The sequence below is a fragment of the Juglans regia genome, chromosome 11 (assembly GCF_001411555.2).
Source record: "Juglans regia cultivar Chandler chromosome 11, Walnut 2.0, whole genome shotgun sequence".
In the NCBI taxonomy this organism is placed as follows: domain Eukaryota; kingdom Viridiplantae; phylum Streptophyta; class Magnoliopsida; order Fagales; family Juglandaceae; genus Juglans; species Juglans regia.
The window spans coordinates 35,105,770-35,121,161 of NC_049911.1; the positions used below are offsets into that span (position 1 = coordinate 35,105,770).

Genomic DNA, 15,392 nt, shown 5'->3' on the forward strand with positions numbered 1-15,392 from the left:
TTATATCATCTAATTCTTATTCTACTGCCATGAAATCATATCGCTCATCAAAATTTTTTTTTCCCTAAAAACAAGACATAATACATGGTGACAAAAAATACATCATTTACAAAAATAAAATGAAATATTACTCTTAAAAACATTGATCCCCAAAGAAAATAACAACAGTGACTATTCATCTGAGATTATCTCAAGAATAATTTTATTTAAAAATCTTTATACTACGTATTATATATGTGGTATAATTTGATTTGAAAAAAAAATTAAATTCTACCAATACAATTATATCACATAAATAGTGTGTGGTGTAAAAATTTTCAAATAATAATACTATGATCTACAATCCAACAAAAAAAAAAATTTGAAATGTACAAAGAATGAAACTATTAAATATATTTCGACCTCATTTAGATAGTGAGATAAGATGAGATAATCTATAAATGGTAATGAAATTGTTTGTAAATAACAGTGCAATTGTTTGGATTGAGATTAATTGCTACGTTTAGATAGTATGTTGATCTCAGACGATTTGTGAATAGTAATAAAAAAGTAGTAAAAAAATAATGATAAAATATTAAATAGTAAATCACTCAACTATCCAAACATAAATTTAGAGAAAAAGTTAAATAAAAATATTATAAAGTTAAAATATTATTAGAATATAATTTTTTTTTTAAATTTAAAAAATTTGAATTATTTTTCATATTTTGTTTAAAATTTTAAAAAATTTGTAATGTTTATATAATAATTAGATAGAAAATTTAAAAATTAAAAATTAAAAAATATTTATATTTATAATATTTAAATATTAAAATAAGATGGGATTGAATGAGTTGGAATGCTTTTCTCATCCAAACCACGTTAGTCAAAAGTCCTCAAAATTCAAAGAGGAAAAAGGAAAACACAAAGGGCGTGAACAGGAGTTGTACAATCATGTCAGAGTACTGTTACGCTGTAAAAAGTCTCGTATCCATGAGGCTCTCTGACTTGAGGTTGAATCCAACTCGAACCCCCGCCATATGTATATTATTGAAAAAAAAAACTCTCCCTGTGTCTCTCTGTGTGTGAAAAGTCCAGACTGTCTGTCTACCTCCGTTCCCTCAGACCGTGCGGCCTTTCCTTTTCCAAAATAATATTCGTATCCATTTTTTTATTTTTGCACACAAAAAGAATAAGAAAAAAAAAAAGAGAAGAAAAGAATTCCCGGAGGCAGTAATTAATTTTATGTGTGGGTGAAACTCCAAGCCCACGGGAATCTAATCAAACAATTTCACTCGAATTAGATCATCATCAGGCTTCAGGTTCGTGTCTTTTTTTGATCTTCCATTTGTTTCCACTTCAACCCCAAACACCAAAAAACACGCAAAAAGAAGTAGAAAAACTAGAGCTTTCCTACGCTTTCTCTCGTCTCTCGCTGGTATCCTCTCTCTCTCTCTCTCTCTCACTTCATTACGTAAAACAGAGATTTTATATCTGTTGTTTTTGTCTTGTTTTGTTTTGTTTACAACAAGTTGTTATTTAGTTTCTAATTTGCCGATTTTCGCTGTAAATTTCCAATTTCTAGGGTTTTTCTTACCTGTCGCTGTATTTATTTTAGGTACTATGTTGATAACCATAATTTCGTACTCCGCCTTCTCCTCTTTGGGTAAAATGTCTTTCGAAGGAAAGTTAAGGATCAAATTCCACGATTGTTGTTTTGGTAAAATGACATCCTTTCTCGAACCGGGATAAAAGAAACCCTAGAATAAGCGTTAATGCAGCTAGTCAGCGTGATTTGAGTGTGGTCATTCTTGCTAGCGTTGCTGCAGCTAGTGAGCATGACTTGATTGTAGCCATGTTTGCTGGAGATTGCGAATTGACATTGGTAATTATAATGATTAATTCCTGTTTTAAACTTTTATGTTTCTGTAATTTATGAAGAAAAAAAATTTACTGTTGGTTGCAACTGAATTATTGTAATTGAGAAAGTAGAACAAGATAATGTTCATGTAGCACAAACTTTTCAAATAAACAAACAAAATTGGGCGAGTGTTACCTAGTTTCAAATTTGGGAGTAACTGCAAACATCTTCTTTGTTTGTTTGTTTGTTTGTTTTTTTTTTTTTTTCTGAGAAAATGTAGTCTGATATTTATGTCATTAGATTTTTGTTTTTTAAGTTTTTGTTAACTGCAGGGTTTAGGTTGGTAAAATGACCCGACCAACTACGCGAAGTAAAAACAAAAGGCACAAACAAGAGGATGGTGTTGATATCACCTCTGAAATATTGAGGTAGGCCAAAGCAAGTATAGCTTATTTTCCGAATAAAGAGAGGGATTTGGATAAATGACTGCGCTCAGTTAAATGTATGCGTGCTTCCTTATGCAGGAAAATTCACACAACTGGTGAAATAACCAGTGACGATATAGATCAGCTGTACAAGACTTGGAAACCAGTTTGTCAAGGCTGCCGTGTGAATACTAAAGATAACCCAAATTGCTTTTGTGGCCTGATTCCCCCGCCCAATGGAAGTCGCAAAGCTGGCCTTTGGCAGAAGATGTCAGATATTCTTCAAGCTCTTGGCCCGAACCCAACCAAGGATCTCCGTGCTTCTAAAACTCCTGCAGGTTTGACTAATCTAGGTGCTACATGTTATGCCAACAGCATTCTCCAGTGCTTGTACATGAATAAACCTTTCCGGGAAGGCATCTTCTCTCTTGAACCAGATGTTCTGAGACAAAATCCAGTGTTGGATCAGCTTGCACGGCTTTTTGCACAGCTACATGCCAGTAGAATGGCTTTTATAGACTCATCTCCGATTGTAAAGACTCTGGAGTTAGATAATGGAGTTCAGCAGGATAGCCATGAGTTCTTGACCTTGCTTCTTTCTTTGCTTGAACGTTGTCTGGGCCACTCCAAAGTTTCCAAGGCAAGAACAATTGTCCAGGACCTTTTCCGTGGAAGAGTGTCGCATGTGACAACGTAAGATTGGATATTTTAAAAGGCTTATTGCAGCTGCATAATAGGTTTTTCTTGTGGTTCTCAGACTTTTTTTGTGTTTATTACAACATGTTATCAAATATGATACAAAGGTCATTTGTAAGGATCCAAAGAAAGCAAGACACGGGAGAAAATAACGAGCAGCAGAATGCAAAATGGTTTTTGTGATTATTTATGTACTTCACATGGTTCTTTCTCATTGTCTTTAGTAATTAACTATGCATGTACTTATATAAAAAAAACTATGCATGTTTGCCTTGTACTAATCTCACTCCGGAATTTATTAATTATTTTCTACTTATTTCATCTTTAGATGTTTCCACAGCCAATATTAGTTACTTGTAATACATACATACATATATACATATATTAACTCTTGTATTTTTGCATGCAGGTGTTCACAATGTGGAAAAGAATCTGAGGCTTCTTCAAACATGGAGGACTTTTATGAGCTTGAGTTGAATGTTAAGGGTTTGAAAAATCTAGATGAGAGTTTAGATGATTATCTAAGTGTGGAAGAGCTTCAAGGAGATAATCAGTATTTCTGTGCATCATGTAACACCAGAGTTGATGCTACACGCAGTATCAAGCTGCGCTCATTACCTGCTGTACTTAATTTTCAGCTTAAGCGTTGCGTTTTCCTTCCGAAGGTACTTCATGATAAATTCTTTGAAAAAGTAATTTCCCATTCTCTGGCATGTATTCTGAACATTTTGGAACTAATTTTTTGTAGAAAAATACTAGAATTTATAAAAAAAAAAAAAGAAAAATACTAGAGACTCAGAGATCCCAAAAACTAATGTGGCAGGGTGCCAGTGTGCCACATCAGTTAAATTTTTTTTCCCCTTCCTTCACTTCCCTCAGTCCCCACCCGTTCTTTTCCTTTCCCAAAGCCCACGGAGAGAGAGAGAGAGGTACTTGCTGGTGAGGGGCAAAGATTCAAAGACGTCGGTGAGGGGCGACGACGTGGCGTGGTGACGATAACAACATCCCTGCCTTGCCAGAGAGAGAGATGAGAGAGACGTGTACCTGTTGGTGAGGGGTGAGAAAGATGGCTGGGTTGCGGTGGTGCTGGGCTCACAGATGGGGGTCTCGAGGGTTTGTGAAAGGGAGCAGGGAAGGGGGAAAATGAAAAGAAAAACTTAATTGATGTGGCACACTGGCACTGTGCCACATCAGTTAGTGAGATCCGTGTGTGTCCCTAGCAGCTCTCATTTTTGCATGTCCTTTTATTTTTTATTTTTTCGTTTAGATTATGAGGGTTCGTGTGAAGCTTTTATATATGGAAGATACTTGTCTTTATTTATTTGTTTGTTTGTTTAACTTTTTGTTACAAAGAAGGTATATTGCTGCAACCATAGTGAGATGTAAAGCATGAAGAAACCACTATTTAATGGCATTTGAGATGGTGAAGCTTTTCAGAAGAACTTGTTCTTTTGAATTCCATAAAGATCAACTAGAATGGTGGATTGAGCCCTAGATCTTCTTTATTAAATAATGCAAGCTACTGATAAATATTATTGTTTATCTTTTAAAATTTGCTTGTTCTTTTTTGTATTTAGAAAAAATTTCCAAAGGACAGTAAGTAAAGCTGTTAGAAGTTCTCTTTTGGTGGCTTGATTTTGTAGGGACTTTTTTTACTGCTTGGTTTACTATTACTAATGATGGAATTATAGTGGTTCGAGTGGTGAATGCAAATGAGTCATCAATTACATTTTCCAGTCAGCATCACAATACATATGTGGTGCCTTTTAATACGGTCAATTTATTCATGCAAATGAATTATCAATTTCCTATTGTACATTGAATATTTTTAGAAGTCTACTTACATGCTGGTTTTTATTCACCAAAAAAAAAAAACAAAACTTACATGTTGGTTTTTGTCAGCAGACTACAATGAAGAAGAAAATCACTTCTGCCTTTTGCTTCCCTGGAGAACTTGATATGCGACAGAGGCTGTCTGAGCCTTCTCGGTTAGAATTAATATATGATTTGTCAGCTGTGTTGATTCACAAGGGAACTGCTGTAAATAGTGGTCATTATGTAGCTCACATTAAGGATGAAGATACAGGACAATGGTGGGAATTTGATGATGAACATGTCTCAAACTTAGGTCGTCATCCTTTTGGAGAAGGGTCTTCAAGTTCCACTTCTAAAACTGTTGGAAGTGAGCCTCTTCATCCATCTTGTACTGAGTCAAAGAATGGCCTTGCCAATGGAAACCACATAGATGTGGTTCAGCCACAGTCTTCAGAGTCTAGTAATAATAGTAATACAAGGACATTTTCATCAGGCGATGCGTATATGCTGATGTATAACCTTAGGCATACCTGGAAGGATGATGAGAAAAAACATAAGGTGTCTGGTTCCAGTGATATGGAAATTGAAGCCGAGACGGATTCTTTACACAATGGTGTCTCTCTTCCATCTCACCTTTGTGAAGAGATAAAAAACTTGAATGCTTCGTATGATGATGCTTGCCAACAATATGAATCAAAGAAGGAAAGTGAGTTGGATCATATCACCAAAAGGAGACTGGAAGTTCGATCAGTTCTATCTGAGGCACCTGTAAGATCAGTTGAGGAACCTTATTTTTGGATCTCCACAGACTGGCTTCGCCAATGGGCTGACAACATAACTCCACCGTAAGTACAAGATCAAGTTCTGCCTTCATCATTTTAGGTTTCTCCTGTCTGCTTATGTATGTTATGTATGTCATTAGCTGGTTACTGGGATCTTGGTTTTTCGTTGAGTGATCACTTTGACCTATATCATATACATGTACCCACTACATATTTAGATTGTGTTGGTCTACTTATAAAAAAAAAATGTAGATTGTGTTGGTCAAACCCCAGATTAGGTACTGTATCTGCTCAGGGCATCAAGAAAGGATTCTTTTTCACCAATTTTATTTCCACATAAGCCCTCACCAATGTTTCTTTTTATGGTGTGTATCCATTTTTCCCTTGGTGATAGTCCTTCTGGCAGTGTCGTTTAAGGCTAGGAGTTGCGCATTCTTTTATGGCTCTTTTTGTAATTTCCTGCAGTGTTCTTGACAATACATCAATCCAATGCCCGCATGGAAAAGTCCTGCATTCAAAAGTTAGTTCCATGAAGCGATTGTCGCTTAAAGCTTGGAACATGATCCTTTCTAAGGTATCTACTTGTTAGTTACTCTGACTTTGTACTTCATTGGATGTTCTTTTGTTGTATTCTTCAGGTAGCTGCGTTAAGATACTTCTTGTAATACCCCAATTTTAGTATGAGACAATGGTAAATGGGATCCCACTTTGCTTGGGAGAGAGAAGTTCTCGCCATTTATAATGATTTTAAGGAGCTCAAAGTGTAACCTTGATCGGGCCTTTTGCTTGGGCTGTTACACTTTTATTTTTGGATATTCTTACTAATATTTTTAATGCTTAGATGAGATTTCTAAATGCTACTCTCCTCTAATTTTACTGCAATTTTTTTCTTTTTGAGCTCCTTTAAGTATGTTATATTGCTGTTCTTGTGACACCTTCCTACAATTTCACTATGATGGCTTTTGCCATAAATATTAATGAATGAAATCTATTTAGTATAGGTTGGAAGTGGTAGCATATACATCAGGAAGTTGCAGCTATTGAGAGATGGGAAAGATTGGTGGTAATTTTTTTGTTTTTGGAGAAGAACAATTGACATATGAGATGGGGGCGGTATCATTTTCTCATATTTTTACATTCTATGTATCTTGTGACCACATTGCTTCTAGGTATCCTTCTATGGCTTTATGCATTACTGTGTACTTCATGTAACTGATTGCTTTTGTTTGGGTGTACTAAATGCTTGTAAATTCAGCATGATGGGGGGCCAACACTGTCCAATGATGACTACTGCAACAATTGCCTTGTCGATGGAGCTCGCACTGTAGTTTGTGGTGATAGTTATAGGGATCGAAGAACAATGATGAAGCAAATCGCAAATGAGGCAGTTCAAGGGAACTGTGTGGATGGAACATATTATGTATCTAAGGGATGGTATGGCAGCTAATTCTCATAATGCTTCCCATCATTTTCTACTGTGATTTGGTTGCTTATATATTGACTAAGCATATGATTGCCTGTGGTGAAGCTTTTCTCGTCTGAAAGTAAACTGACCAAGTGAAAAACATTAGTTTCTGGTGACCCATTTCACTTAAAACATGCCATATATAGAAGAAAAAAGCCATTTTCTTACTATTCTGGGCTCATAGTGTATAATACTGTTTGTCAGTTTTGTGGTGATGCTAGTCACTTTTGATATTTGCAGGTTGCACCAATGGTTGAAAAGAAAAATCCTTGACGCTCCCTCTGAAGCTGATGCAGGACCGACAGTTTCAATCAGATGTCCTCATGGGCAACTTATGCCTGATCAAGCTCCTGGTGCTAAGCGGGTTCTGGTTCCTGAGGTTCTCTGGCTCTTCTTATATGAAGATGCTGTTGCATTAGAACCTGATGATCCCTTGGGGTGTGCAACTTTTCCTTCGGACTCTAGACAATGTTCTCAATGCAGTGATGAATTGTCTGAAGTTGCATTCATGGAGGATTCTCTAAGGTGATTTATTTCTTCGTGTACGAGGAATATAGAGCTAGTGTTTTAAAGTTTTTTGACTTAATAATCTATTCTGCAGAGTTGTGAAGCTCAAACAGCGCCAGAATCATGAGAAGTTAGCTATGGGAAAAAGTATTCCACTTTTGCCACACTGCACGAACTACTTAGTGCCCTCCTCGTGGCTTTCGAAATGGAGGGACTATATTAATGCAAGTGGAAAGAATGTTTCTACCTCTGTGAAACCTGAGACTCTGGATGGTGTAATTCATTCTCTGAAGTGTGAAAAGGTAAGTTTCTAGCAAGTCGTGTTCTGGCGTCTCTAGTGGAGAGTAGTTGGTGAATGAGTTTTTGTTTTTTCAAATAGAACTTTCAGAGCTTGTGGAAGATTTACTGGGAAATTGGCTGCAATCCTTGTTATATTATATACTGCTGAATATAAATTAGGCTTGCGTGCGGGCATTTAAGCCATAAAGATTCATGTGTGATTTTATACCCCTTCTTTTCACTGTTCTTGATATTTTTATGAGATGCTTTTTTGTATTTTTGTTATGACCAGCACATGCGACTTCTTGAAAGGCCTCCCGAACTAGTTTGCAAACGTGGTACAATTTTCCAGAAGGTAAGTATATGAAACTGATATGTCAGACTTGTCTTTCTTTGATCTGTAAATTTGCAGTTGGTATTTTTAGTGTCTGAAAGTTACTGCCTTTGAGTAGCAATTTATTCATCTGTTCTTGCCTATTTAGATTGTTTATTAATTGGGTTTATTTTTTCTTCTATTCAAAATGTTTGTTAGGAAGCAACTTTCTGCTTTAAGTCAATCCCTGTATAAAAGCTGATTTTCTTGTTCTTCTCCTTCTCATGTTGGTTCTAGACAGATGGGTTGACAATCATTACAGAGAATGATTGGAAATGCTTCTGTGAAGAGTGGGGCGGTGAGGAGGATAAAGGCATTTCTGCTATAATTGAGTACAGTTACAATGCTGAAAATACTTTGGCTGGGTCTTGTGAAGAGATGCCAGTATGTGAAGAGCATCTGACCTTGCAGGATGAAGTGAATAGTGAGAATGAGTCCAGACGACCTGTGATTAGGACTTGTCCTGAGGTAATCTGAAACTTTGCTATTGTCTTTGATCCATGCTGCATGGTGAGGGACCTTTTTAACTCGTTTTTTCCATCAAAATTTCAAAATTAAAAACTTGATAATATTGGTTCTCATTTACAATAAATTGTGACTTAATATATTCTATTAGAATCATAAGTATGGCTTCCAGATGAACTCAAATGTATGACATGCTAGACTTTTCAAATACCTTTTCATGAAAAATATCTAATCATATCAGACCATTATAATCCGGCGACATGTCTGCATAATCTTTTAAACTTTAGTGAATGTTGTAAAACAAACCACAAACCTGTCTGTGTATTCAGCTTGTTGAATCTGTTAGAAAAATACGTTCCAAGATAATATCACTTTTTATTAAATAGCTGAGTAGAGAGAGAGATTCCTGTATTATTTGCTTTTATTTCATATTTTTGTTACACTCTTTGATTGGAGCCACATCTATTATCCCAAAAGATAGAGCACATCTCTTAAATATCCAAGGAAGAAATTTTCCTGTATAATTTGTTTTTATTTTTAATTTTTGAACTGAATAGAATTTCTACTTTCCAAACAATGCTTGCTGAAAATAAATAAAAGACTTATTTGTTCTTTTTAATTTGGAACATTGTTGGACTGATGTGCCACTCACTGTTTAGTTTGAGCACATTATTATTTCTGCATATAATCAAAGTTTTAGTTCAGAGTCCATCTGGTATGCAATATGCAGGGGATGGAAGATGGATGAAGGCGAATGTTATTTTTCCAACTTTTGGCATAAAGGAAAATGGGAAGGAAAGGGAGAGATGGGAATCTCCCCCTCAGCCCATAATTTTGAATCTCTCTCAATGTTTGAGGAAGGAAATTGGGAGGGTATGAGGGATGATGTGTTTGTAACTTTGTACAAGTTTGCTCTCCTCCTTTCAGTGTTTTTTTTTTTAAATCCCTTTTCAAAGTGGTATAATGGTAAGATGCTGTCCCTCTCAATTTTCTCCTAAACCAAACGAGGGAAGCTAAGATCCATTTTATATCCTTCCAATTTTCCACCTCGTCTTTCCCTCTTTTCTCCATCCTGCCTTCTTTTTCCTTTCCATGACTTCTCCATTTTCTCTACCAAAGGGGCTCCAGTGATGTAGAATATCAATTGTAATCATATTATCAACTCATTTTTTATTCCCCCCCCCCCTTCCCTCCGCCCGCTTCTCTTATTGTGCTTCTTTTATCTGATTATTATTTTAAACTTTCCAGATATGCCAGGAATGCATTGGAGAAAGAGAAAGTTGTGAGTTAGTGCAGAAACTTAACTATTGCAATGAGATCATTTATGTACTTTTTGCACGTGACAAGGAAGCTCCAAAATCATTTCTAGAAGCATCTGATACATCCATCGAGCAAGATCGCCGGGTCTCCAAGCGCTCTCGAAAGACAAACAGTGGAAATCTGATAAATTTGAAAGTCTCTGGTTCCACATCAGTGTACCAGTTAAAAATGATGATATGGGAATCATTTGGGGTAGGCTACCTGGAGCAAATACATTAATGAATGAAGGCATTTATTTTGTTTAAATCTTCTTTTTTTTCCCCTCTGGCTATGTCTATTCTTAATGTGCTTGTTTATTGTTTTCTCAACTGTTGTTGGGCTCTATATTCAAGATTGTAGATCTCAAGGTTGAGGAATATTTCAAACCTGGACAAAATCTTTGAGAGAGATTATTAGATTCCTTCTTAGAAAATTGAAACAGAATTTATGGTTATGGTTTATAGAAGTCGGTCTATTTGTTGCACAGTCAATTATAGTTTGTGTACGGGCATCGTGTATCTCACTCAATTGATTGTGCAGGTTGTTAAGGAAAATCAGATACTTCACAAAGGTGCCAGAATAATTGACAAGGAGTCTGCCACACTTGCGGACATGAATATATTTCCCGGAGATAAGCTTTGGGTGATAGATTCAGAGATCCATGAGCACCGAGATATTGCTGGTATTAGCATTGTTGTACTAATAGGGATATTAGAGATATTCTTTTGTGATTATATACTGGTTTTTTCAGGTGATAGCAGTTAGAAGGACTGTCCTTTTGTTTTTTTTTCAGTAGGCAATCAAGAAGTTCTATTCATAATATTAGTTCACATCAATAAAGTTTATCTCTTATAAAAAAAAAAAGTTCTATTCATAATATTAGGCATAGCCAAGTACACAAGATGTATACATGAGTAAACCTACATTTAGAACTGAAATGATAAACTCATGGAGTTTATCATGGACATTAAGCCTACTAAAATATATTGCCCCTGCCCAGAGGAACAAGGTTTTAGAAAAGAAAGTTTTCAATTCATCCATTGTCCTCTCGTGGCCTTCAAAGCTTCTATCATTGCTCTCCCTCCAAATACACCAGCACATACATATAAGGACCATCTTCCAAATTGCAGTCACTTGTGGATTGCCTTAGAGACTACTCCAACTTGCTAGGAACCCACCAGCCTTCTAGGCATGACCCATAAGCCCATTCCCACAAAAAAAAAATCATTCCACACGGTTTTGGCCACCTTGCAGTGTAGAAGCAAGTGGTCTACCGTTTCCCTATTCTTATTACACATGCAACAGCAATCCAAAATCATGAGCTGGCATCTTCTTAGGTTGTCTATGGTAGGTATCTTCCCTAAAGAAGCTGCGCAGACAAAGAAAGCTGCTTTTAGAGGAGCTTTAGTCTTCCATATCTTCCTCCATGGAAAGGCATTCATGCCTTGGCTTGTCAAATTCTGATTGAATGATCTAACAGTGAATCTACATTTTCTGGAGGGGCTCCAACTAATCTTGTCCATAGTTCCCGTCCTTTGTATTGACATTCCACATGTTTCTGTCACAAGTATGCCATGGGACTTGCTGTTGTGATTAATTAGGGGTATCATATATATATTTTTTTTTGATAGGTAATCAAAGAATTAGGGGTATCATATAATATAGGAGATTCCTCTTCAAATTTTTTTTTTGGATTGGGAGGTTGTGCATACTGGGTCGCAAACTCATTACCTCATATAATAAAGGTCCTAACCTTGGTCTGTGCAAATATATTGTGATTCCAAAAAGGGGACATTGATGCTGCATGTATTGATAACAATATTAAGGAAGACATCGAACTCTTTAATACAGAACTGAGATTTTCAGAGATATGTTTACATGAGTTGTTTATTTTTTTAATTAAATAGAAATGTAGATAGGGGAAAAATAGGAAGTAATTTTACATTAGTAAGAACTAAATATTTTTATGAGTCACCATAAAGTAGTTTAAGAAATAATACTGATGACATAGACTAATGCTTTTGAACGGCATTGTGGATATTGAGATATAAGATTGAAAGAATGAGCAATCTTGTATCTGTAAACCAGACCCTAAAATAAATGGTGCAAGCAGTATTGACAGGGAACTGATCTGAAATGTATATATTAATTCACATTCAGTGTGTTGTACTGTCTTATTTGAATTGTAATAAAGTGTTAGCATTATTGACATTTTAACTCATTTGATGAAATATGTCATCAGAATCCCATTCCTCCAAAAAAAAAAAAAAATGCTTGCATGCGGAACACTCTTGCACCACATGCACAGTTGTGTCACACACACACACAAAAACAAGACATACATATCTAGAGAGGTGTGTGTGAGCAAGTTAGTCTAAGATATGGGCTATGGGCACTTCAACATACTTTCTACTTATTGCCCAATTTCAGTCTTTTGTTGTATCTGATTAGTCATGATGTACTAAATTAACCGTGTTTGTGCTGATTTGCCTTGTCAATGTTCCACAGATGAGCTCTCTGACGAGAAATCGGACGTTCAACTCATTGAGGAAGGCTTTCGCGGAACACTTTTGACAGCAAACGGTTCATCCCAAGTTGTTTAAAAAACATGCTTTTGAAACTTAGTCTTGCGTGCAACACCCAACTGATTGTAGGCATGATACTAGGGGAGGAAACTAATTGAAATTTTGGGCTGCATTTTTGAGGTAGGTGGCTATTCCATTGTTAACATTTTGTTGCGATCCTTCTTTCGTGGCATGATAAGAATATCTTATCATCTTGAATGCCCATATCCTTTTGGAGCCTCAGATATCTCTATTTCTTTGTTCTTATCCTTCCCGTGATGCTTATTTCTCTATAATATTCAACTGGTCTTTACTGTCAACACTTTTTTCACGTTTTAATAAATTTTCAAAATGTTGAAAAGTTGAAGTTGAAAAGGCTTAGTTCTTAACAGCAAGGTTGAAGTTCAAATGAACATTAATTTGAAATTTGTTTTTGTTGGCGAGAAATGATTTGCTTTTCTAAATCCCATTTTTATTTGCATTGATGACCATTTTTTCTTGTCTTAGGCAGAAGCATCTAGCTGTACCAATGTCTGGTGGTGGTCCCCCCCCTACAGAGAGGATATGAAAGGTATTAACTCATACCTGCTGCTGTGTCAAAGTCGTGGTTTTTGGGTGCAATTGTTCTGGCTTCAGTTCAATGCTCCCCTTGGATGTTGCTGCCTTCTGTCTACCTAACCTTGTCCATATCATGGGCTTCGAGGGTCCATTGTACATGATTGTGTGCTTTTGTGACGGATTGGCGGATGGCTTATGTGGGTATTAATGTATTAGGTACATCTAAGTGAAACTTTACTCACGTTGCATCTCCCTCTCTCTCTCTCTGTCACACACACACACACACACACACACAAGATTTTAGTCAACAGACAGATCTTGGAGCCGGAATGACAACTATTTCTGAACGTATTCTGATGTCCAAATACTGATTGAAGTGTGTCTAGAATGGCGTAACAAATAACAATTCCTGCTCCACTTTTAGCCAAAAATGATGCCCATCAAGGTGGTTTTCCCGTCTGTTTATCACGGGCATATAAAGAAAACAATTAACTGGAGAACTTGAAGAATGGGAGTTGTTGGGGTGTATCGTAGTTTGGTCAAATCCTGCTTATTGTAGCCATTTTCTTCCCTCCTAAACCGAGATTTATATTGCCGTAATGGAATGAACCACGTTGACGGATTCCTACCAAGTTAAGGATATTATTGGCGTCCAAGACACTTTCTATACATTTTTATCGAATATTGTATCACTTGATGATTGGGGCGTGTGTCTATTTTCATTTCCCATGTGAGCTCTCGCACTATTGTTTAAAATTTAAATCCTTGTCCCTCGAAATGTAAATACTAGATTCATGGACTCTTTTCTCAAAGGCATGATAGCTTAGATTGAAATTGCATTAGAGGACAATGGTCCGTATACGACTGAAAGCTTTCCAGATGCGTAGCCTTTTGACAAAGCTTGTCCTAGCACGTACTCACCAATCAGAAACATGGCTATAGAAAACGCATCTAACATCTTAACTGACCCCCACCCCAAAAACGAAAAGCAACCGATAAAATTACATTTTAGCCCTCTCTTTCTCTCTCTCTCACTCTCTGCCCGCCAGCCTGCCTTCCTGCTTTTCTTCAATGCATTTGGTTGGTATTAGGCTTATTCTTATATTGAGGGAAATATAACGTTAGATCCAGAGTTTGTGATTCCGGGAGTTGTGGGCTCCTCGGGCTCCTCGGAACCAACGATCCCAGCTGACATCTGCCGGACCCATGCTCCTACATCAACCATACAACCCCTTTATCGCAACAAGCAACACAACGCTAACAACTCTATTAAAACGGTAACAACAACAGCAATTTCTTACGATGGAAGCAGCGGATCACGGACAGTGTCGAGGCTTGAAATGAGTCTGCGGAAGATTACAATTGATGATGTTGATCATTACATGAATTCTGAGTACCGAGTGTGATGAAATTAAATCAAATGGTGAGCATGAGTGATGTAAAAGCTAATCACTTACTCTTTGCATACAATGGAGGATTTACCTAATGTTTCAAGTTCCTCCAGCTCGTTCTGCATCACAACTTGTTTAATTAGCTTGATTTATATTTCGTTTTCCCACAATAAACCAAAGAAAAAAAAAATGCATACCGGATATGGACAAGTCTATACAGGAATAACATGATATAGATAGGATGATTTTGAAAGAAGAAGGTGGGGAAAGGATGACCTGGATCATGTTGATTTGGTTATCTAGATTGGATATGGCAGCTACCATTCTATGCTTCCCAAGGAAAGTGGAATAAGGCCCTGCTTTTGCGTTACCTTCAGCATCATGAAGAGGCACTCCAAGTCCTGGAGATGATGATGGCACCTGTGACTGTTGTTCTTCATTGTTTATCGCTTTCACCACTGGAACTACTGGCTCGTCCATGTCCATGAGGAAGAGAGAGAGAGAGAGAGAGAGAGAGGAGAGGGGAGGGGGGAACCCAGTTTGTACACATGATTAAAGGCTAAAGTGGACCAGTTATAAAACGTTGAAAGATGGGAGATGGAAGCAATGCAAGTCATCATATTAACAAATGGAAAGTCATCTGATAAAAAATACTTATCCAAGATACATGCTAATATATTATAATGAAATGAAGCAGTGGGTCAATACGAAATAAATATAGAATATTATGAACCGCAGACTGTAAGCCACCCACCGCAGCAACTCAGCAAGACTAGAATGACATCATATTCAAAGGTCTGAATTTTCGAAGGCGTTACTCATAATTCAACTAGTAATTATACTCATCATCTTAATTCTCATCATCCTATAATGCGACATCAAATAATTGAAAATTATTTATTATGTTTCATTTGTGAACCTATCATTTAATGC

At 36.7% G+C, this 15,392-nt stretch overlaps 2 protein-coding genes across 6 annotated transcripts; one reads left to right on the plus strand and one right to left on the minus strand.

Moving 5' to 3' along the window:
- The first annotated feature begins 1,069 nt into the window (after positions 1-1,069).
- LOC109009594 (ubiquitin carboxyl-terminal hydrolase 26) lies at positions 1,070-13,419 on the plus strand. 5 transcript variants are annotated; one of them, XM_018990135.2, is made up of 15 exons: positions 1,070-1,417; positions 2,157-2,268; positions 2,365-2,958; positions 3,371-3,626; positions 4,867-5,621; positions 6,024-6,132; positions 6,814-6,992; positions 7,264-7,548; positions 7,625-7,832; positions 8,102-8,164; positions 8,420-8,650; positions 9,896-10,159; positions 10,487-10,628; positions 12,455-12,651; positions 13,018-13,419. In XM_018990135.2, exons 2-14 carry the CDS (start codon positions 2,189-2,191, stop codon positions 12,547-12,549), a joined length of 3,261 nt encoding a protein of 1,086 aa, XP_018845680.1. In that variant the 5' UTR covers positions 1,070-1,417; positions 2,157-2,188; the 3' UTR covers positions 12,550-12,651; positions 13,018-13,419. The 5 variants fall into 5 exon arrangements, with proteins under 5 accessions (XP_018845680.1, XP_018845682.1, XP_018845679.1 ...); XM_018990137.2 differs by having other exon boundaries at positions 2,173-2,268; positions 13,022-13,419; XM_018990134.2 differs by having other exon boundaries at positions 1,070-1,301; positions 2,173-2,268.
- Positions 13,420-13,846: 427 nt separating this feature from the next.
- Positions 13,847-15,106, minus strand: LOC109009596 (guanine nucleotide-binding protein subunit gamma 2-like). Its single transcript, XM_018990139.2, has 4 exons — positions 14,736-15,106; positions 14,526-14,578; positions 14,370-14,414; positions 13,847-14,280 (listed from the first exon to the last, which is right to left on the minus strand). The coding sequence occupies exons 1-4, from the start codon at positions 14,943-14,945 to the stop codon at positions 14,190-14,192; spliced, it is 399 nt and encodes a 132-aa protein (XP_018845684.1). The 5' UTR covers positions 14,946-15,106; the 3' UTR covers positions 13,847-14,189.
- Between the last annotated feature and the right edge of the window lie 286 nt (positions 15,107-15,392).